At 44.2% G+C, this 24,219-nt stretch overlaps 1 protein-coding gene across 2 annotated transcripts; it reads right to left on the reverse strand.

Moving 5' to 3' along the window:
- Positions 1–668: 668 nt before the first annotated feature.
- LOC133349341 (interleukin-17 receptor A-like) lies at positions 669–23,833 on the reverse strand. Of its 2 annotated transcripts, XM_061562692.1 has the most exons (16): positions 23,355–23,454; positions 21,838–21,905; positions 15,076–15,100; positions 13,735–13,884; positions 13,006–13,127; positions 11,144–11,270; positions 10,682–10,729; positions 9,880–10,043; positions 8,161–8,229; positions 7,605–7,676; positions 7,119–7,203; positions 6,611–6,637; positions 5,729–5,815; positions 4,911–4,961; positions 4,029–4,046; positions 669–2,889 (listed from the first exon to the last, which is right to left on the reverse strand). In XM_061562692.1, exons 4-16 carry the CDS (start codon positions 13,850–13,852, stop codon positions 1,520–1,522), a joined length of 2,358 nt encoding a protein of 785 aa, XP_061418676.1. In that variant the 5' UTR covers positions 13,853–13,884; positions 15,076–15,100; positions 21,838–21,905; positions 23,355–23,454; the 3' UTR covers positions 669–1,519. The 2 variants fall into 2 exon arrangements, with proteins under 2 accessions (XP_061418676.1, XP_061418675.1); XM_061562691.1 differs by lacking the exon at positions 21,838–21,905 and having other exon boundaries at positions 23,355–23,833.
- Between the last annotated feature and the right edge of the window lie 386 nt (positions 23,834–24,219).

The raw sequence follows: 24,219 nt of genomic DNA on the forward strand, positions 1-24,219 counted from the left end.
AACCTGTTAATGTAGATACTAAAGAAGTTCAAGTGAGGTAATTGGTTTGGCGCAGGCCTCAGATGTTTTCATAATGTTTGATCAGTCACGTTACGACATGTTTTTGTATTTTTCATGTTCGTGCAATTTGTTAAATTGCCTTGCAAATAAATGCTTTGCTACCTGTTAAAGGCCAAATCCTTTCATGTAATGAGTTTTACATGTCATTTATATTAGTTCACACAAACACTACATCCACCTGTTCCTGGCCCGGCCCCTGTCAAATTTTAGAACCCATTGTGGCCCGCGAGTCAAAAAGTTTGCCCACCCCTGCGATAACCCCTAACCCCTAACCCGGAGTGTGGTTTTGGGATTCCCTGCAATGGACTTGAGACTCCTGAGGTTGACAAGTCAAAAAGCAACTTGGTATATAAAAATGTGTTCTGTATACCTTTAAACGTTACTCAATGAGATGAGTCGAATGGTATATGGCTTGAGTCTGGACGTACGATGTAGGGTTCTGGAAATATTATGACGATAAAAAAATTGTCAGCACAGTGGCACACTTTTCTTTGCATTATTTTATTTTATGACTGTACACAATTATTGTAAATCAGATTTATGTTGTCACCTACGATAACTTAAATATTCACAGTTTTAGAATTATACAAGAACATTTAAAACCCATAACATCATGCCTTCAAAATAATAATTGGTAAATTTTTTTATCAGCAGATATTTTTAATATTGTCCCTTCATAAGTACATTTTAAATCCATCTCCAATTGAATTCCAAAACTTACACATGATAACATTTCTATTTATAGAACTTTTAAACATCAATAACTGAAACATTTGTGATTGTAGGAATAAACAATGGTTTTGATACATTATTTAAGCTTTCCGCGTGGACAGTATTTACAATTGTATAGGCATGGAAGCAGAAAGCGTGGCATGATTGTTGAGTTTGCAGGTGGTTGCAGCTGTATCGGTCTCGCCGGGGGCTACAGAGATGCACGAGGGGGGACAAGTTTGACAGGAGGCCCCGTCTCATTGATTACACCAGGGCATGCAGCAGCTTAGACATATTTGCAGACTACAGAGCAATGCCTAAGTGAGAGGTGTGTTCTGAAACAACTGTTAACGTGTGTGCATACTTTACACGGCACATGTAATATAACATATTAGTTTTAGATCACTTCACCTGAGTACAAAATATAGAAAGTTGCAGTTATCCACCATCAGTTAAAGAGTTCACTGTGACCAGTCATTACGATTGCTCATCTTTCCACTAGATCACTATATTTCTTTACGGCTTAATTTGATATCTTCGTATTTGCCAACCGCTTGATCAGAGCAACATCAATTAGTAGGTCATTCTACTGAAGTCCTGTTGGTGTTGTGTACAATGTTCACGTTGCTTTAAGCCACTGTAGATTCAGTATCCCGCACTTTCGATGAGCACGGTTGGCTATGTACCATGCAAAAGAAGTTCAACATAAATACATCAAGTGGCGCGATGACCTCAATTTCAGTCACACTTATAACATCGTCTCTTGCGCCATTTTGTCTGTCATAGCCGGCCCCACATGGACGCCTGGCACAGAGGTAGCGCCAGGTATCCGCAGGTCCTTCAGATGCTCACTGAGGTTTATCTTCTGAAACTCGTACAGGAGTTTCATCATCGAGCCAGGCGCATTGCAGGATTCCACATCCGCACTCAACCCATCTATTCCACTGTCCTTATTGTCGACCGAGGGCCATCCGACTTTGCGGCCTGTGTTATCGACAAGGGCGGCATTCTCATCAAACTCTCGGAGGCCATTTCGTAAATGTGCAGGCTCAATCGCCCGGCCGTCGTGCGATGAGTCCAAGGTCAGCGGCGTCGAACAGCGACCATTTTCTGAACCTGAAGAGTGATAGCCCTCACTCCTGGGTCTGGCATCGAGGGAGCCCTGAACATTTGATGCCAGGATGTGCTGCTGTTCCCAAGCAGAGTAGTTATTCTGATGCCCTCTGAATGCCGGCCACTGATCAACACATGGTCTGGAGAAGCGATCTGACTGAGCCAGTGCTGGTGATGCGCTTGTGTTGTCTGGTAAGGAAGGCTTCACCAGGTGAGACTGCATGATATCTCGTGACAAAGCCAGATCAATTATACTTTCATAACCTAATTCAGGGAGGTTTGCATGCAAGCAGTGTTGCATCGCACCATCTCTCTCCACCTCATCTCTTATGTGAACCATGGATTCAGATGGGATATCATCCAGCTTCTCAAACCAAGTGGGATTGGATTTCTGGAACATTTTAAATTTGTTAATAGCTTCATAGAGATGTTTCCCTGTGGTACTGGTGTGATAGTCGTCCTCGGAGATGCCATTGGCTCTGCAGACCACCCGTGGCCCGCATTGCTCCTTCCCGCAGATCCTGAAGTACACATCTCGCATGTTGGTCATAAGCTTATATTGCAGCGCCATGCGTAATATCTCAGGCACGTCGTCTTCACTGCTGAACTCCTCAAAGTAAGTTACAATGTATTGTTTCTGGCAGCAATGGGGTTTTTTGAAGTCGTTGGCAATGAGGCCAAGTGCTGGAGTGAACATGTCACCAATGAGGCAATCGTTTTCTCTGCTGGAGGCCTCTCCTCCTTCCTTACACATGGCTCTCCGCCACTTGACCATCACTCCTCGAGAACACACGACCATGATCATGTTTCCAGGGTCTTCCATCTCAGTCTTTCGTGCCTGCAGCCAGTTCATGTTACCCATCTGAGCGATGTTCTTCGTCTCTAACTGGTCAAGGATCACCTCAAAGCCACAGGAACCTTGTAGGTACGAGGCGAGAGAGCAGATGACATTCTTATACAAATTGTGGTCCATCGAGTAGAGCAGCAGAACTTTATGGCGGGGAGCTGAAAAACAAAGCAGTAACATGTTTGTGACTTTCGATTTAAAGCTTTCGTGACTGCAGGGATTCATCTTCTTGGTTCTTTCGGTAAAGTCACGTAGAATGGAAATAATAAAATAAAACATAATAAAATACAATTCTCACGATGTTTCGGCCACAACGCAAGCAGCCGTCCTCAGGGGGACTCTGTCTCCTCGACAGACCTGTTCTCCCCCTGAGGATGGCTGCTTGCGTTGTGGCCGAAACGTCGTGAGAATTATTTTATTATGTTATATTTTATTATTTTATTATTTCCATTCTACGTGAGTTTACCGAAAGAACCAAGAAGGTGTTTGTGACTGCCGTACATGAAACATCGCGAGCGTCAGCTGTACGTGAAACAGTGCGAGTGTTAGAGCTGGATGCCCAACGTCTACCGGCACTTTTCACAACGATTCCTATTGCTACACCCCAATGTCTCCGGAGGGGGAAATGGCAGTAAACACGGGCTACCGGATGAATCTGTTTCATCGCAGAACCATTTAGACCACTCGCTACACTGATTTTCATTCTCGACCAACACGGCCCGATTTTGTTTGTTTGCTTTGATAACACAGGTGACAAAACACAGCTATTTCATGGAGTACACACTATGTACGTGAAATACTGCACGCTCATGTACACTTTCTTCGTTCATCTATAGTGACAAACGAGAAAGTGATAATAAAGTATACATTTTGATATAAGCACCATTTATCACACACCAGTTTTTGGTAAATATTCAAATTGTCTCTCTGTAAATTTTAAGGAATTAAATTACATAATGTATGTCTTTCAATACCAAGTACGGAGGGATTATAATGATTTTGATTTGCATTTGAATCTTTGCACTGAGGATGACACAAAGCTAAGCTGTTTGTGTAAAAGTATTCCATTATTTAACATGATTAGCAACATAGACCTGGTGCAAATGCTACCTTACGTCTTTTAATGATGAATATTATCAAACATTAGTATTTAATTATAATAATTAAAACATAACCTTTATCTATGATATATTTGGCTATAACAGAAATGAAAATACCAATCAAGTTTTTTTACAGCAAAACAAAAACAGGAATTCAAGCTTCATTTTGATTTGCCACACTGTGTCCAACAACTCACATTTATCTTCATCTGGGCCTGGAAAAAGACAACAGTTGTTGTTGATTAGGTATGCTCTATAGTTGTCAAGCTGATAATCGGCATGTTAAGTGGCATGACATTGTTTACATATTTAAATATTGCACATATAACCCACATGTGACACAGATGATCATCGACCTTGTCCATCCGGCAAAGGCATCACAAAACGTTGGTTTCCTAACTGAATTGGATTTTTCAACTCTTCCCATGTAAATTACTACTTTTAATTTTCACTTTTTAAATTTTACATTTAGCCAGCGAGTCAGTGGTGTGTAATTGGAAGCTTGTGAGTTTAAATATTGGTTGGGGGTAGACTCAGTCCATCATTCTTCGAGGGCCAAGCAAATGAGTGCCACTTTGTGCAGAATGTCAACAGTGGTGTTTCTACAGAGACTTGCCTCTGCCAAATGAATATGAAATGTTCACCACTGGCTCAGGGGTACCAACAGGAGATGAGCAATGTCTCAATGCTCATTTCAATAAGTACTCACTTTGTCTTTCTTAACTGAACTACTAACGTTTAGTAAACAAACAAACAAAACAAGTGACTTGCCAGTGGTGAATGTGCACAAACGAAAACACACACGTATCAATTATACCGTTTAATAACACGTGTCAACGACACCGTTTAATAAGACGTGTCAATGACACCGTTTTGAGACACGTGTAAATTACACCGTTAATAACACGTCTCAATAACACCGTTTAATAACGTGTCAAGGACACTGTTTAATAACACGGCCGTCTGGAACGCCATACAAGTTAGAGACTCAGGAAGGCTTTCCTGGATAAACAAAAACATTGTAACTCCGATTATCTCGCGTTGCTACGTACGGTGAGAAAGAAGTAAAACGTACGTACCAAGTGGGATTCCAGGAATAATAAATTCTGGAAGGATAGATGCTACGTTTTCTGCAAACAAGCATAGACAATGCATGTGGGTATCACTTGAAAAAAATAATTACAATTATAGAAACTAAACTAAACATGTAGACATGCAAATCAGAGGTTAGTATGGTTAAACAATTAGCAAGTCAAAACCATTACCTCACTGTGCAAATGCATACTGTATACGGTAAGGTGTGTCAACTAGCATCCTGGACACCCTTGGGTTAGGGTTTTTCCATCTCAAGGGATATCCCAGGTGAAATATTTTGGATAATTAAATAAAACATCATTCATATTCAAAATTATGCAACCCTCAAGTATAGGTATAAGTAGGCAGGTGTACAACTACAGAAGTGGTGGTAGAACATTTCATCCAACAACAGATACAGAATGTACTATTAATTTTCAAATTTGGTGCACATGTACAACACCAATGGGTCCTCAATGAGAGCAACACAGAAACCCATGATGCAATTAGCCAGCAGGTTTTTATGATTTTTACGAGAAATTAGTTTACACGTACTTTTTTTTAAGGGTTTGGGCTGTTACTCAATATCCCATGGGTAACTGTGCACATGCCAGGACTTAATGAAAAAAATTCTTAAGATAATTTTTATAAGTGCCCTATCATGTAAATTTTGTATAGTGCAGTTTCCAACTCTTATGCGCTCCATCTCTCTGGACTCCATGCGATACGCCAGCCACGTCACCCTATTCTATATTTGTCTTTTTAAGGGCACTATGTTATTGACAAATGTGTTATGTTTTTGTAATTTGCAGTGTCTCCTCACTTCTCCAGACAATGACGGCGATGAGAAGAAGACACAGCAGAAGGACCGCCACACCAGTCAGGACAATACCTTTCACTTCGAATGGAACTGACGTGGGAAATATAATTAATAATGGCAAAAGCGATTAATGAAACAAAAAGTTATTAATGAGACATTACAGCAATATATTCCGCTGCTGCTGACACGGTTATCTGGCTTGACCACCCGAATGTGATATTGAAGTTGTTGCTTTGCATCTACATCAGCCACATGAAAGAAAGAATGACAGTGGTCACTGTAGTTACAACGTGTATTTATATACCAAGTGATGCCTTAAAAAAAACTTTGTATAAATTCACCTTCAAATCTCAGCTTATGTGTGAATTCTAAATATAAAACAAATAGAAAATGTTCCATGATGTTTCGCTGGGCATCGAGATCGATGAGCAATGCCCAATCAACTGTAGTTTGCTTTTTTGTTGAGGTATATTGCATGATAAATTTGCCTTCCTCATATATTTCGTCACACGTAGAAAGTAAAATAATATTTTTACACATTCCATCAGCCACACGGACTCCTGGGATTGCATCATGACAGCAGTATACTTATACATATTATTTGTTGCGTCTAACGCGGACCAATATCTAGAGGCAGTTAACCAGCATTGTTTGAAGCAAGCCTGACTGGTAATGAGAGACAATGAATGCCAAAACCAGTCATGACCTTGCTTGTATTAAACCAATGCTGCTGAAATATTTCCCACCCTCCCCCAGAAGGCCGTATTGCTGATGAGATGTGGAGACAGATGTGGGAAGGAAGTGTATGGTCTACCGATTTATCTTGAGACAAACTGCTTCTCTACGGTCGCTTCATGTGAACACGCATCTGAATAGTATATTTACCTGTACATGGGGATGTAGTTGACAATTCTTGAAAAAAAAAAGAAAAAATAACAATTATGAACTGTAACAGGTTGCAAAAATTCTACGTGTTAAATTTAAAATGCAAACATATTTGCAATTTTTATTTGGGCATCAACATTTCTATACTTGAGTGGGGAAGTCAACAGTGGTAGGCCTATGGATAATATTAATTTACATTTGTAAGACACATTTAATCCATAGTTTCCAATGCATCATGTATGGAAAGCAGGAAATAAACAGAAGGGTAAATGGCCAGAAGTGGGGGGTACAGGCCCGTTTAAAGAGGTGAGTTTTCAAGACAGACTTAAATATAGATGACGATTTTGATTGTCTTATTAGCAAAGACAAAGCATTACAAAACTTGGGAGCTGCATTGGCAAAAGTCCGATCACCCCAGGAAATTATCATAACGTGCGCATTGAGGCATCTGCATGATAGGAATGTGGAGTTCCTCCATTGGCTCTGGGCTGTAAAATGAGATGAGTACCTTCTGGACCTCTGGAGCAACACTTTGTTACATTCACCAGTTTCCTCGTACAGTCATTCTTGCAGGCCTCAAAGAACGGAATGATCTGTGTGAGAGAAGGGGCATGCACACTGCTGAGTCAGCTGTCCATCTACCAGCCAGGTGGCGGCTTTGTGGCAGAAAGAGCGGATCGCAATCACAAGGTTGCAGGTTGAATCCTCGTTGGGGGGGGTGATTCAGCCAATCATCCATTCAGGGTGATTAAAATGAAAAAAAAAACATTGCGGGAGTCCAGAGTGGTTATCCTGTAGATAAACTCACCGCCACCATAGGAATATGGAATTTCCTTCACTGGCTCAACTGTAAACAGGAGATAGGCACTGTCTCAATGCTCATTTGAGCCGGAAATCGCTATGACTGTGTCATTGACCGAGGGGGCAGTGGTGATCACAGAGAGCCGTGGGGGAATCGCCGTTGAGCGCCGTCCAGCTTCTCTCGTGCACGCACCTCGATGGAGAGATTGCACTCTTGAAGGCCCTTGTGAATGTCAAAAATCACCGACTTCCGCTCCACCTTGGCCTGCAAATATAAATAATAACACGAATGCAAACCACAAAAAAACATTATATGCACGACATGCATATGCACTTAACACAAACAGCACAAATACTTTGTTAAACAAATCCACAATAGTGAATCAGCTGTCCCATCTACTAGCCAGTTGGCTCAGCAGCGGAGAGTGGCTTCGCTATAGAAAGTTTGTGGGTTGAATTATTGTTGGGGGGGGTTGATTTAGCCCATCATTCATTCAAGTTAAATGAAATTGCAACCACATTGTGGAAGCCAGGAGTGGAAGTCCTAGCAATAAGACTCACCGCCACCATAGGAATATGGAATTTCCTTCACTGGCTCAGCTGTAAACAGGAGATGGGTACCGCCTCAATGCTCATTTGAGCCCGAAATCGCTTTGACTCTGTGTCATGACCAAGGGGGCAGTGGTTGATCACAGGGAGCCATTGGGGAATCGCCGGTGAGCACCATCCGGCTTCTCTCGTGCACGCACCTCCATAAAGATGAGGCAATCATGGAGGCCCTTGTCAATGTCGGAAAGCGTCGACCTCTGATCCTTGGTCTGCAATTGTAAATAATAACACAAATGCAAACCGCAGCAAGGATAATGCATATGCAGGGAAAAAAAACAACACACAGACTTGTGCTAAACAAGGATCATTCTCAACAAACAAAATGTATTTGATATAAATCTTTGTCAGTTTATATTATTGTGCAATTATCAGCCTGAATCCATTTTTATGGTCTTTTAACTTTTTTTTACTGTGAAGCTTATTTAAAAATAATTTGAGCAAACTTAATTTCAGGAAATGTATTATGATAGTGATTTATGTTTGTGCACTGTTTTTTATTTCTTCCTAAACATGGTGCCATTTTTGTTTTTGTGTTCCCATTTCTATGTGCTTCATTGTTGTACGTCTTGTGAACACAAGACTAGCCTGGGCTCTTGGAGTCTCGAAATACCATTAACATGAAATCTTGCATTTATGTCTTGCTGTTAGACTATGGGCCTACCTTATATAACACAGAGTCAAGATTGTTTTGGACATTATTCTTTATGGTTACCAATAAACACATGAGTTTGAAACGGTCATGATAAATATTTATCCACGGCAGCCTCGCTGAGTCTGGACTCGGTTTCAGGAAGGGTCTACATTGGGACGTGTTACCAATGGGACACATGGCCAATTCCTGAGTATTTTGTACACATCAGGGAACTGGAGTTCTCGGAATAAATTCACGCATGAGTACATGACTTAAAGTTCTTACAAAGACAGTGATAATGAAGCAGCTGTACACAACTTGGTAGTAGCAAAACATAAAAAAACCTCCCATCACAAGAACGGTTGCTGGGCACTTGACATATCTTGGTTACTCATGCAAATAATTTTTTTGTAAATACAGTTACTAAACAAGGGCCCAATAGATGACAGTCAACAAATCTCTGATATTGAAGAAAGTTATAAGAACTTGGGGAAAGAGATGATGGGAGGAAATTCCAATTGAACTTGTGGGCTTTCGCGACCAATATTATTCATAATAAAGGTTTTGTTGGGTTAAAGCACGTATATATATAGAAATTGTAACTGTTGTGGGTTTACTCTCCAACACAGCGGAGTGCTGAAGTAGCAACTATTTGGCACGTTTTGTTAACGTGACAAACCTTACTTATTGGCTGTGTTGGGTGATGGTGGATTTATGACACATTTATATATTTACATGATCGAACCCAAAAAAAAACCCTTTATGGATGATATTGGTCGCGAAAGCCTACGTGTTAAAATTATTTTGACCAGCAGTGTGATGACTGAGTGAGTGAATGGTTAGATGGGTGAATTAGTGAGTGTGTTGTTGTGACCTGCATTTTCCTGGGTTAACACAGTGTGGTGGATCAGAGGAAACAGTAAAATGTCTGGTAGACAGTGTCCTCAACATGGGTGGAGGAATCAATGAGGAAGGTTCGCAGAAAAGCAACCACGGTAAAAGCAAAAGAAGAGTGATAAGGAGGCAACCGACCACCAGTAAGTGAGCGAGTGACTGGAGTCAATCAGTGAGTGGTTGATCCTCAAGCTACCTCAGCACTTTCGGTTGATTTCAATTAATTCCAGCAAGGTAGAAACTGGGTGCTCCACCCCAGACATGAGAACAGCATACTGAGGGGAGTAGTCTCCAGTGAGATGAGAGGGGACAGGGGAGGTGGACGACCTCTCACCTCATTGATACGCTGCTCGAGTCGTTGACGATTGCCACATTGCGACCCCTGATCCGGCTGAACGATGACGTGGTACTTCTCGCTGTAGATGCTGGACGTGTTGAAGTTCACCACCAATTTGTTTTCACATAAGGACATTTGGACCCTTGGCTGCCATAGACTTCCTGCAAGTGGTCCGAGTAAGTTAATCACATACCGTCCACCACAGCACATCACCACTGTAAAAACTAATTTCTTTAAAACTGCTTTTTGTGTTTAGTTTGTTGCCCTTCCCCCGCACCTCCAATTAGCACGGCTGGCTACGTAGAGTGCGAAAGAAGTTCTACTAACATACATACGCTGCGCAATATACCTGAATAAAGTTCAGCACCATACCACCAGATGGGTGGGAGGGTGCTATTGCTTTGGCTGCTTGTTGTAGAGGTTCGCAGTGAAAAAAATACATGCCATCTGCTACACAGTGGACATTAAATATCCCTAACGTAATTCTAAGAAGAGCAGGTCATTCTGTGTCAGTGTCCCATCCAAATTAGTAAGTAGACACAGTAAATAACTTATTTCGGAAACGCACAGCAAGTTCCCCCAACAGAGAAAACCCCCATGAAACCAAGTCTTGAAACTCAGTGAGGGATTCCTGGGTAAACTAAAATTTAAAATGTTTGAATGAAAACAAGGGAAATGTTCCATTATTTTATGCAACCAAAACCAACACCATCCAATTGGCACTGCATGGACTTGATCAATTTGCAATGGGGAACCATTGCATATTTTGCAATGTACATGGGTGACAGGAATAGCTGACCTGTTTTTACACAATTACTGGTGAGCATCATATTCCGGTTTCTGCAATCTGCAAGAGAGGACGAAGACCAACATTAAGCAAAACGTGAAATACGGTGATGATCACAACTATACAACATGCGATTCGTTTACACACACATGCTGCACTAAGTTGGGTGTGGTGGTGCACATCCAGGTATCCCTTGATTGACGAAAGGGATGCTTTATTACAAAAAAAACGTAAAACAAAATTTCGTAAATCGGAATGGCTTTTCCCATTAATTTAATACGAAAAATTAGGGATGTGTTTCAGACAGTGAATTGTCTCTTCCCCATCACAGGAATGTGGAAATTACACCAATGGCTGAGTACTGTACATCGGAGATGAGCACCACCTCAATGCTGATCATAGCATAAAATTGCTTTGACGTTGACCTCCAAAGCATCACAAGGGAGCGCCAAAAAACCGGACCAACCGACTCACCCGGCATGTAAACCTCAGCTGAGATGTGGAGGTCATCTTGCCCTGACATGGCCATGGGAAGGCTGTAGATGTACACCGTGTAGTGCATACTGGGTTCAGCCTCAAATCTGTCAAAGTAAAACTCCCACTGCAAAACAAGAGATAGAAGACAAATGGGTGCAAAGGTGGAGTAATTCGGAAATGCACAGCAATCGCCCCCGACAGCGAAAACCCCCGTGAAACCAAGTCTTGAAACTCAGTGAGGGATTCCTGGTAAACTAAATTTTTTAATGTTTGAATGAAAACAAGTGAAATGTTACCTTCAACTGATTTTAATAATAATCATCATCATGGTTGGCAGGGTGATACAGTGGTAACCCATGTGTTTCACAGCAAGAAGGATTTTGGTTCGATTCCCCACTTGGATGCCTTCTGTGTGTAGTTTGAATGTTCTCTTCATATTGAGTGTTGGTGGGTGAGTGTGATTGAGTGGAGCAGTAGTGTAGCGGTTAGCGCTCTGCATTAAGACATCAGCGACCCAGGTTTGATTGCCGCTCATGGCCAACACCAGTGACTATTATCTGAACAGGTTTTGGGTCTCCCCTAGGTCGACTCAGCCTCAAATGAGTACCTGGTGCAGTGTGTAAACATCGCCAATAGAGACAAAAGCGGCCGGACGTGGTGCTGGCCACCCACCCCCTCGTGTACCGTGCTGGCCTTCATAGGTACTGGCTAACAGTATTTGCCCAAAACGTCTCTTAAGTCGATAACGGGGATCTTTGTCTTGTGAGCGTGTGTGAATGTGCAGAGTTTGTATGTTCTCCCCCTGGTCTACATGGGTTTCCTCCAGGTTCAATGGTTTCATCCCATAGTGAAAAACAATGTAACTGATATTGGCTGAACACCCCAACACTAAGGAATTACCTGAAAATTACTCAATTGGAATTAAAGAGCAGCAGCATCACCCCCTACTGCAAAAACCTGCCAGGACCCTCCTGAAAAACCATCTTGAAACTTAGTGAGCCTTTCCTAAGATAAACACAGTGCTATTGTGCTATATATTAAAACAGACAAGTGTTGCTAGATGGCCATGTGCTGCCCTGGGCGAGGTCCACTGGCTGGAGGCCATGCGCTACACAGCATGCAGAGAGGAGGGGGGGTTTGCATGGCCAGCATGCGGGTGGGGGGCGTGGGGGAGGACACCCGAGGGGAAGGGCGGTGGGTGGGTGAGAGAGGGGGCAAGGGGAGGCATCGTAGGGGGTTTGGGGGGGCACATGGGGAGGGGTGCGAAAGGAGGGGGTGCAGGTGGGAGCCATAAAGTGTGTGATGGTTCAACAAAAATGGGAAGCATAGTTAAGATCATGAATAAGAAGCAAGTCACTGGAGTGATGCACTTTTAAATCGAGATTAAAAACTCATTTCTTAAGAACTGCTTTTTGTGTTTAGTTTATAGGCCTTGCCCCACACCTCGAATGAGCACAGTTGGCTACGTATGGTGCGAGAAAAGTTCAACATACATACAAGAAGAAACGTTTACATTTAAATGTAATACTGAAATACTGTATGGTGAATAAAACATAAAATAAAGTAACATGCAAATAAAATATCAGTTTTATTTTCAATTACCTTGAGTTGAACAGTTCACTATCATTGACATCATTCGGGATTGTTGGGACTCAATACATCTCACGGAAGATAGCTCCGCCAAACAAAATAGTTCCGCTATTCAGTTCGTAAGTACAACCAAACATTTGCAAGTTGGATGGTTCGATTGTAAGTACAATTCTACGTAAGTCAGATGTTAGTACCTCGGGGACTGCCTGTATTTATTTTTGTTTTCCGTACAAAGCTAGGGCTGACGCGCTGGCTGGAGTGACACGTACCGGGCGTCCACTGGGGTTGTGCGGGCTACTGAAGCGGCTGAAGGCGTAGCGCACGCACAAGCTGTGGCTGCCCTGGTGGCGCAGCACGCACACCTCGGCACCCTCCAGGTGCAGGATGCTCGCTGCAGACAGACGGACAACGACAAAGATCCCCTTTGTAGCCTCAACAAAGTATCAGGCAAAATGCCATTCGCGAACACCTATTAAACCCAGCACGGCAGACGATGAGGTGGTATGGCTAGCACCCCTCCCAGCCAACTTTCTATCCCTGGTGGCAATGTTTAAACATTAATCCAGGTAATAATTTTAAGGCTGAGTCGACCTAGGGCAGTCCCAGGATCAGTTAAAATATTATGAGAAGTGCACAGACAGACGTAAACTTACACATTTGCGGACACACACATATGTAACCACAGCGCTTGTGCCATGCTATGTGCACTTTGAGGCCAGCTGGCAGGTCACGGGACAGACCCCAGTATTAAGGGTGAATTGACTGACACACAAACCTATACACATGCAGGTAAACGTACACGCATACGTATGTGCACATGAAGACAGAAAGATGAAGATCCCTCGTATAGCCATACAGTCAGAGACTTTCTGAGAAAAAACCCAGAATGGTGAACGAGGAGGCAGTGTGGCTAGCTGCCGCTAGCACCATGCCCGGCTGCTTTTATATCCCCAGTGCTGATGGTCCACATACATGCATAACACATGGAAGTTACTTACCGTCTGTGGCGACCTGCCAGGTAATGTTGAGCACAGCCTGGTGAATGGGGCATGTGGATTCAGTCACCAGGGCCAGCGTCACATTCATGCGCTGGGGTGGCATCGGCGTCCAGTTCATAGACTCGAACCAGCTGATGGGCGGCACGTTCACTACAAAGACAAAGATCCCCCGTGTGGCCTTAACAGACTGTTGGGGCAAGTGCTGTAAGCGAGCACTTATGAAGGTATGGCACACGACGGTACTCATTTGAGATGGAGTCGACTAAGGGGGAGACCCAGGACCAGTTCAGATAATCGTCACTGGTGGTGGCCATGAGCGGGAATCGAACTCGGGTCGCCGGGTTCGAAGCGCAGTGCACTAACCACTACACGACTACTCCCCAAACAATTGAAAATCTCTACGTTCACTAGACACACGCACGCAAAGATCCCTCATGTAGCCTTAACAGACTGTTGGGGCAAGAGGGATAAGTGAGCATCTATTAAAGCCGGCATAGCACATAAAGGCGAGGGTGTCCAGAACCACGTCCGGCCGCAATTTGTTTCTCCAGTGGTGATGTCTACACAGCGCACCGAGTACTAATTTGAGGATGAGTCGACTTAAGAGGGGCCCAGAGCTACTTCTTGTTGCTGATATTACTCGACACACACTCATGCACAGCTCCGTACCTTCGGTACTCCTCACTCCTTTAATGTGTGCATGCATATTTGTGAAGAGCGGTAGTGTAGAGGTTAGCCGCACTGCGTTACGAGTTCCATTCCCGCTCACGGCCAACACCTACTGCCATTATGCCTCGTCTAGACTATGCTCACAAACAAAAAGCAACCTCCACAACCACTTTGGATTTGCTAAATCCAATCTCTCATTCTGCTGTATGCTTTAACTTGTAAATTAACTATCCCACCCATCACTGTGCTTTATATTTCAAGAGGGGTTATCACCCTCTTTCAAATCGGAAAGTAATTCACAAGGTCAAGTTCATCTTGAATTGCATATATACATCACTATGTCCCTTGCCTATCTACAGAGTTTATTCAGAACCAAACCCCTTGAAATGCGGGTCCTACTTTGATGCAAAACTAGAGAATACACAACACCTCCAATTAGCATGGTTGGCTATGTACAGTGCAGACGTTCAACATACATACATCATAACATAATTATGAGCGTAACTGTGGAGAAAATAAGCAACAAAAGATGCACAGGTCATTGAAACCTGAATTAAAACCCAGCATCAGTAAAGTGTTACTCAATGCTCTAAAATGGTGAGGCCATCGTGCCACTTTCTATTTATAAATACAACGTGGTAATCAGTGCACACAGCTTGCAAGGCAACTCACCTTCCTCCGCAGTGCACTCTACACCCTGCAAAGAGAGAATGAGGAAGAGATCAGGAAGGTGGAATGAAGTACGCCCTTCCATGCTTGAATACAATTACACCACCGCAAACCCGAAGAAAATATTCATGTGCCAGGAACGCAGCCAACCAGACAATACACCTCTTTCACCTCTATATTATGTGCCTCTATAAAAAAAAATAGTACATTTACACATCCCATCAGCCACGCAGACTTTTTGGAGTGGATAATTTCAGCAGCATTGGTTCAACACAAGCAAAGTCTCAATTGGTTTCGACATTCAATGTCTCAGCAGCAGTCGGACTTGCCTGGACCAATGCTGGTGAACTTCCAGATGTTTATAGGGTAGGGTGTCTGTTAGATAATGGTCCTAGTCCATGCAGCTATCTACATTTGTGAAGCTAATGATTAAAGTGAGATGATAGAATTGAGCAGTAATGAGATTCAATCAAATAAGCAACGTGGAACAGTTATTGTTGCATGGTATTTACCAAGTTGTCAAGCACAGGCCCAAAACTCCAAGTGGCCAGCAACAAACGACACTGTTAATGTTATAATAAAAATAAAACATAATAAAATAAAATAAATATTATATTATATTATTATGTTTTATTTTTATTATTTTATTACTTCCCTTCTACGTGACTTTACCGAAAGAACCAAGAAGATGAATCCCTGCAGTCACGAAAGCTTTAAATCGAAACTGTTAATGTTGTGACGGGTAAACGTTGACACGTTTCTCGAATTGAGTAAGGTTTTAAGAGATTGTGAAAAAAGACGATGGTAGGAATTCCAAAGTGGAGCAGTGTGAAAGTAGAAGCAGATAGAGAAGTGTTGTGACCTGCAGTGTGGTGAATGAGTGGATGAATGAGTGAGTGGGTAAGTGGGTGAGCACGTAGGTGGGTCAGTAAATGGGGTGAGTGTGCGTGACCAGCAGTGTGATGGTGGTTTCCATGGCTGTATCAGAGGAATTTACATCTGGTACAGATACAATGGGAGGCTGATCGATGCCCGGGTACTGTCAAGGTATGGCTCCCTATTGATCAACCATGTTATGTATGTTGATGATCTGCTGATTGCTGCTCACTCAGAGGAGGAGTCCTGCTGCTGAAACTGGAGTGTGCCACTAAGAGGTGGGGTCTTACCATCAGCTCAACCAAAACTAAGCACTTGCCTGGGTATTTTGTGCCACCAAACACCTCACCCCCTCAGCTGCCCATAGGTGATGGAGCAGTTGTGGACAGAGTGGAGAGTTTTCCATACCTGGGCAGTGTGCTTATGACCAGCTCCAGTTTGACAGCAGAGGTCTCAATCCTAATCAGTCGGGCAGCATAATCTTTTCATCAGCTGCGTAATGCTGTGGAAGCTACCTGGTCTGTCGCTCCGCACGAAGCTTCGGGTCTTATCGGCCACACTCATGCCCCCCCTTCTTAATGCTTGTGAAACGTGGACCCCTCTAATAGAACATCGGCGCTGGTTAGAAACATTTAGGCTGGCATGTCTGCGATCCATCCTGGGTTTAATGACGTTGGATTGTGTGCGCTCACAAATTCTTGAAAGATCTGGATACATTCCCATCAGTGAGCTCCTCTGGCAGTCAAGGCTGCGTTGGCAGTTTCATGTAGCCCGCATTCCCAGACACCGCATGCCCAAGCAGCTTCTGTTTGGCTGCATAGAGGATAAACGTTCATGACATGGACTGGAGAAGAGATGGACTACTGCGGTACAGGAAGATGTGGAGCTGAGTGGACTTGCCGACAACCGGTACCAGCGATGTCAAGATCGGCCTCTATGGAGGAGGCTCGTGAAGGACGCTAACAAGGCAGTTGGAAGCAGTCGCCCTCCAGCAACAACAGAGGGCAGAGGAACGATGCTCACAGCAACGAGCGGAACGCCGGGCGGCTAATATGCAGCAAGTTGGCACAGTAGGGGGTACAGCTGGTGCATTTACCATTCATTTCATTCAGCCAACCCATGGCACCTGCTGGGTCTGTCCCTAGAACTCCTGTTAGCAAGCCTTCGACATTTCACGTGGCCTCAAAGTGCACCTGGCCTGGCACAGGCGCCGTGGTGACGTCACCGTCCCTTAGTGGTGAACGGCGGGTGTTGGTATTGGATGGTGGCTCAAGACAGTGTGGTGGATAGCACAAAACAGTGTCTGGTAGAGCGAGACCTCAACATGGGAGGAGAAATCAACGCGTCAAGTTCACAGGAACAGTAACCATGGCAGTAGCGATAGAAGACTAAGGATATGACTAACTGCCGGTGAGCGACTGGAGTGAATTAGTGATTGCTGAATCAAAAATTTACCTGATTTACTCCTACTATTACCTAGAACAATTATATCATGTTAAGTCATGTAAACTGCAAAGCCAACTCCAGGCAGAGTGCATGATTTAACATCATTATAATAAGAAAAAACTTCTTCCACTTTTTCAACGTCCTTGCCTCCAAGTATATGAAAAATGATTGCTTCCTCATTTGAGTAGCTGAAGACTCTTTGGAAATTCCGGTCAGAGAGAGTGGATGGCGGTGGTGAGGGTGGGCAGATAGGCCTCACAGCCACCCAGGTGTCACAGAAAAAGCCACTCTCACAGCTCACCATATTAAACAACAATTGCTACATTGGAAACCATTGTTAAAATCGAATACCGATTCCAAAAAGTCAGGAACCTGTAATTGATCCCAGTGGAATTTGTCTGGAATGCACTGATTGGTACATGCGAACATGTCAACAGACAATTGACACAGCAATGATTGACCTCTCTGCTGCTGATGGCACTGTTTGGAATCATGGCCTGCTGCTGAAGTTGGTGAAATTCATCAGATGCCGTCCTACTGCATACCTAATCGACGCAATGCTCAGCAACCGTACTTTTCCAGGTACAACTCGGTTGTACAGCTGCAAGAGAATGATCAACAATGGCCTCTGTCAAGGCTCGGTACTTGCACCATTACTATTTACGCTGTACATGCAAGTGCCTTGTAATGTACATCATCTCGCAAATTTATATATGCAGATTACATAGCCCTTACTGTACAGAGCACAATCCTCAAGAACATTGTCAATCCTCTAACAGCTGATCTCGTTTTATTGGAGGCATATTTCTATCGCGAGGGAATGCAACTAAATCCTTCCAAAACCAACACAAGTGCTTTCCACTTGAACATTGAAGCAGCAGATGCCATGCTTAATGTGTCATTCTGTGGTAACACAGTGTGCTATGACCCCACTCCAAGATACCTCAGGGTTATCATGGACAAGAGCCTGACCTTAATGTCCCACATAAAACAGATTTGTATCGCCCTAATACAGAAACTTGCAGTAATTACATGGAGCACCCTAAACTGATGTGCTGCCAATTGCTGCTCTATCACTGATCTACTCAGTGCCAGAGTACTGTAATTTTGCTCCAGCTTGGTACGGGAGTTCATACACAAAAACTTCTAGATGCAATGCACATCATAACCAGAACTCTGAAACTGACACAAATCTACTTGCTCCCTGTTTTGGCAAACATTCTGCCACCAAATATCTGCAAAGACATGCAATATACAAAACAAGTTTACACGTTTTCTTGCCAACGACCACAACCTATCCATCAATGTTCCTCACTATCGACTCAAGTTCCCATTCCTCTTCTGGGTTTGTCTTGTCACCAACCTAGAATATCACTCAAATTAAGATTGAACAATGGCGATCAGAGTGAAACACTACAGACAGTCCAGAATAAACACCTCATTTGAGATCCAAATATCGCACCTCCTGGCTTAAACATTCCTCGAAGACACTGGTCGAACCATCAACTGCATCATAACGTCAATAGGGTGAAGAACACATTCCTTTTATGAATGGAACATTAGATACTCTTTGGTTCTTTCGGTAAAGTCACGTAGGTATAGAATAAAATAAATTAAATCACGACGTTTCGATCGCAACACAAGCAATCATCATCAGGTGAGCAAACCACAGCAAGAATGTTTTTTGCTGAAGTGATTGGAACATTAGACACAAGCTATAGCAGTGCGACTGTGGCCATGTAACCAAAACGTGGTCCTTCAAGGGAGGAATAACAAAACTACACAAACGCTCTCCTGAAGCTCTCTAGTGGCAAGCAGACCTCAACATTTCCATCTAGCGCCTGAACATATTGCCATCAAACGCAAGAACAGGATAGCTCTATATGTCACTGACCCATTCTATCCCTTTAAAGTGCCCTGTTCTGCATTTTCTCCGGTTTCTCCGATTTCCTCCCATAGCTAAAACACCAATGTAACTGGTATCGGGCCAAAATATACCAATTCTGAAAATCTACCTGTAAATTACCCAAACTGGGATTACACATAGTAACATCACCCACCAGTACTAGGAGCATCCTGGAAAATAACTTTGAGATTCAGTAAGTCTTTCTGGGTAAGCAAGTGGAATAAACTATAATACAAACCACGTGATGAGTGTCAGTTCGAGCCTTAAGAGATGTCGCGAGTGACGCTATCCTATTGATTTGCATGGCCTCACCCGCACATGACAACACAGCGAGCCTCCTCCTCCTCGCCTCACTTCCTCGCACGCCTAAGGCTCTCTGGGGACTTTGACAGGGCCTCCTTGCCTTTAAGAACTCTCACGCCACGCCATGCTAATGAGCTCCAAGAGTGATGTGAATACGTTCAACACTGCATATGTACCCTTGAGCCTTCTTCTCACTTGGCTGCCATTCCTAAGCCAGTTTTGTCCAACAGCGACAATCCCTTGTAGCAATGCAGTCTGCGAAAGCCCACTGACTGCCCATAATATCCAATGCACAGTGATGTTCGCTGATCTGTCTTCCTCTCAGTATCATTCCAAGCACGCATCTATCCATGCTGTTTTATATACAGTACTTCTGGACATTTGTTTCATTAAAAAAAATCCGAATGCACATTTCTGTCCAACACATCACAGCAATACGCACTGATTGAAATCTATCCCCGAAAAGCTAGTAAACCTCTGAATTACAGAAAACAAAATAACTAACTGCTGGATTGACCATCGCTCCATTTGAACTTGTCCTTCCTGTCTATTGTGTGTATCAGCAATTAGTGTTGCTCTATGTAAACCAGGTTACCACGATTTCGATGGCATTCTCTATACGTACATATATTCTACCATATGACAATTTATGTCCAACATTGGTTGCAGTTTGACAAGATTTGAATTGCCTGGGTTAAATTTCCAGAGTCCAAATGTTGTGCAACACAACACCGTTTCACCAAGCATGTGTTAATCATTAACCAGTAACACTGAACCACCCTCGAAGAAAACGCTAAACGAGAGGCCATATGCCTCAGCCCAGAACTTGTACAATGCACGTGACATTCAAAACTACACACCGTATCAGTTACAGTGGATTCAGTTACAAATTTGACAACAAACTTAAGTAGGATGTCATCATCATCACTATCCATGGGCAGATAGCTCATAGGTGTTTACTGCACGTTGCGTTATTTTTTTCCACTTTCTTTTGCCAAAATGCTCAATTAGTGCCACATCTTTCTGGCACCAATCTCTTATATCGTCGTCTTTTTCAGAAGCGACCTTGCCACATGATAGCTCAACAAAATTGCTTATTACGTGGAAATTTATAGTAGCAAAATATCGAGACGCGTGCTGCAATGGCAAAGGCTTTGTTACCTATTCGAATTCTTGTTCTTGAGAAAGTTAAAAGGCAATTCGATGGACGTCTTAGGTTTATTGGATTTGACAATGGGGTTAATGAATTAGCTAAGTATAGTGCAGATTTTGCCAAGAAGGATTTTATGAAGAGGGCCCAATGTAGATTTCTTCTTGCATCAAGTAAAATTAGATTAGATTTTAAGTCGAGGTGACGATGATGGGTCCTGTATGGTACATTCAGTGCAAATCGAAGAGAAGCATTGTAAAGTGGGTTCAGTCTGTATAGTGATTCATTAGGAGCTGATCTGTAAACGGCATAACCGTCGTCAAGCAGTGATAGAATGATAGCTTCAACAATTCGCCGGCGCAAATGGGAAGACAATGTTTGTTTGTATAGAAAAATGTTATTTCGACTTTATTTTCTTCAAGATGTGATCAATATGGGGTTGGTTAAGCAATAAGCAGGTTGGCTTTCGCTGCCAATATTATCCATAAGAGGTGTTTTGGGTTAGATTGCGTGTATATACATGTATCATTAAACCTGCCACCACCCGACAAAGCCAATTAGTCAGGTTTGTCGCGTAAACACAACATGCCAATTAGTTACTCGTTCAGCATACCGGGTTCTGGCTGTCGCTTGATGACAGCCTCGTTGTAGCTCTCGGCAAAACGTCGAACTCGATTTGGAAATTATGTGGGTTTACTCTCCAACACATTGGTGACAATCTGCCTCCTTCCCACAACTATCGCTCCACATAAAAATGTAAGTGCTTGTTTACACATTCCTTTGGCCACAGTCTAATTGCAGCAACATTGCTTCAACACAAGCGAATCCTGGATCGGTTTTGACATTCAGTGTCTCAGCATTCAGACGTGCTTGAACCAATGCTGTTTAACTGCCGGATGTTTATATGCGAGGACTCTGTGAGATATTGGTCTGAGGTCAACGAAAAAGCCTCTGCATGATACACAACACAAAACAAAATACAGCGCCACCTTCACGACTACACAGCACAATGCGGAATGCAACGAATGAACTTATACATCTGGCATGTAACGACACACAACACATACATAATGCTATTACTTACCAGGCGAAACCTCTCCAAGTCCCAATACTCTGCTCAGGAGGGCTCTGCACTGATTTGTTGGGCCAATTCTGTAGAAAACCAACCACCATACACTCCAATGGTCCCAACAAGAGGGTTAACCTACTCACTTGCTCTACTGCCAAGTCCTGGCCAGCCACAGCTGGTTTAAAGGGTTTAGTTAGACTCGCGCACAATCGCAAACACTATCCTACACTCACCATCTCAATCTATCACCGATCACCATCTTACACTCACCATCCTACTCACTATCATCAACCATTTCGCAATCCTATCTGAGCACCCACCGACTCACACGATCTCACGCTCTCACATTCACGCACCGCTCACCCACCACCTCACAATCACCATCTTCACCCAAAACCTCACACCACCTCACACACTCACCATCATCCTGACATTTCACAAACACTCACCACCATTCACACACATACACGGATTCACCACGACACCCTCGTCACCTTACCACGACAAAGACAAATATTCCCCGGACTGTCATAGCCTTCGCTACTGTTAGCCAGCACCTAATGAAGGCTGTAACGTCACACTCTGTGTGTGTGTGGGGTGGCCAGTAAAACTCCCGGCCGCCTTTGTCTCCCTAGTAGCGATGTTTACAACAACATTCTCAACTAAGTGGCAGTGACGTCACCATGGCGCTTGTGCCAGGCTATGTGCACACTCGCCAATACCCTCTCACCATCTCTCACACACGCTTCCTACCCCAGTACTCACATTCACCATCAGACCGTCATCTCACACAGGCCCTCACCATGACGCACTCACATTCACGGACCCCACACACCACGGCAAAGATCCCCCCGTATAGCCAACACATCTCGCACACACAACTCACACATCTCGCACACACAACTCACACATCTCGCACACACAACACACACATCTCGCACACACAACTCACACATCTCGCACACACAACTCACACATCTCGCACACACAACACACACATCTCGCACACACAACTCACACATCTCGCACACACAACTCACACATCTCGCACACACAACTCACACATCTCGCACACACAACACACACATCTCGCACACACAACTCACACATCTCGCACACACAACTCACACATCTCGCACACACAACTCACACATCTCGCACACACAACTCACACATCTCGCACACACAACACACACATCTCGCACACACAACTCACACATCTCGCACACACAACTCACACATCTCGCACACACAACTCACACATCTCGCACACACAACTCACACATCTCGCACACACAACTCACACATCTCGCACACACAACACACATCTCGCACACACAACTCACACATCTCACACATCTCGCACACACAACTCACACATCACACACACACAACTCACACATCTCGCACACACAACTCACACATCTCGCACACACAACTCACACACACAACTCACACATCTCGCACATCACACACACACAACACACAGCAACTCACACGCTCGCCATTGCCCAACATCCACCACCACTCACCAGTTGCGAGCAATTGAAGTCGTGTAGAGGCAGGATGCCGAACCCCAGCGTCTGCATCGCCTCTTGCGCCCACAGCAGCAAGACACACGCCGCCACGGGGAACGCGATTCCCAGGAGCGGCATCTCCAGATTTGTCTCTCGCCCCGTCGTCTCGTCGAGTTCTCGATCCTCTGCCGAGTTGGGAACCAACTCCCGCCGCAGTCGGGAGATCCGACGACAGCCAAACGTCGCCACCGCAGCACACGGGGGGGGGGGCAGGAGGTTGGGTGGGACCGGTCCGACCTGTCCGCGTTGTGACGCCGTGACACCGCGTGCGTGTGGGGCGTGAGTGTGTGCGTGTGTGTCAGTGTGTGTGTGTGTGGGCGTGTCGGTGTGTGAGTGTGCGTGAGTGTCAGGTGTGTGTGTGGGCGTGAGTGTGTCAGTGCGTGTGGGGCGTGAGTGTGTGTGAGTGTGTCAGTGTGTGTGTGTGTGGGCGTGTCGGTGTGTGAGTGTGCGTGAGTGTCAGGTGTGTGTGTGGGCGTGAGTGTGTCAGTGCGTGTGGGGCGTGAGTGTGTGTGAGTGTGTGTGTGTGAGTGTGTGTGTGGGCGTGTCGGTGTGTGTGTGTGCGTGAGTGTCAGGTGTGTGTGTGGGCGTGAGTGTGTCAGTGCGTGTGGGGCGTGTCGGTGTGTGAGTGTGTCTGTGTGTGTCGGTGTGTGTGCGTGTCAGTGTGTGTGTGGGCCTGAGTGTGTCAGTGTGTGTGTGGGCGTGTCGGTGTGTGAGTGTGTGCGTGTGTGAGTGTGTCGGTGTGTGTGTGGGCGTGTGTCAGTGTGTGTGTGGGGCGTGAGTGTGTGAGTGTGTCGGTGTGCGTGTGGGGCGTGAGTGTGTG

Source organism: Lethenteron reissneri, chromosome 30 (assembly GCF_015708825.2).
Source record: "Lethenteron reissneri isolate LAM-NWPU_2019-01 chromosome 30, ASM1570882v1, whole genome shotgun sequence".
Lineage (NCBI taxonomy): Eukaryota > Metazoa > Chordata > Hyperoartia > Petromyzontiformes > Petromyzontidae > Lethenteron > Lethenteron reissneri.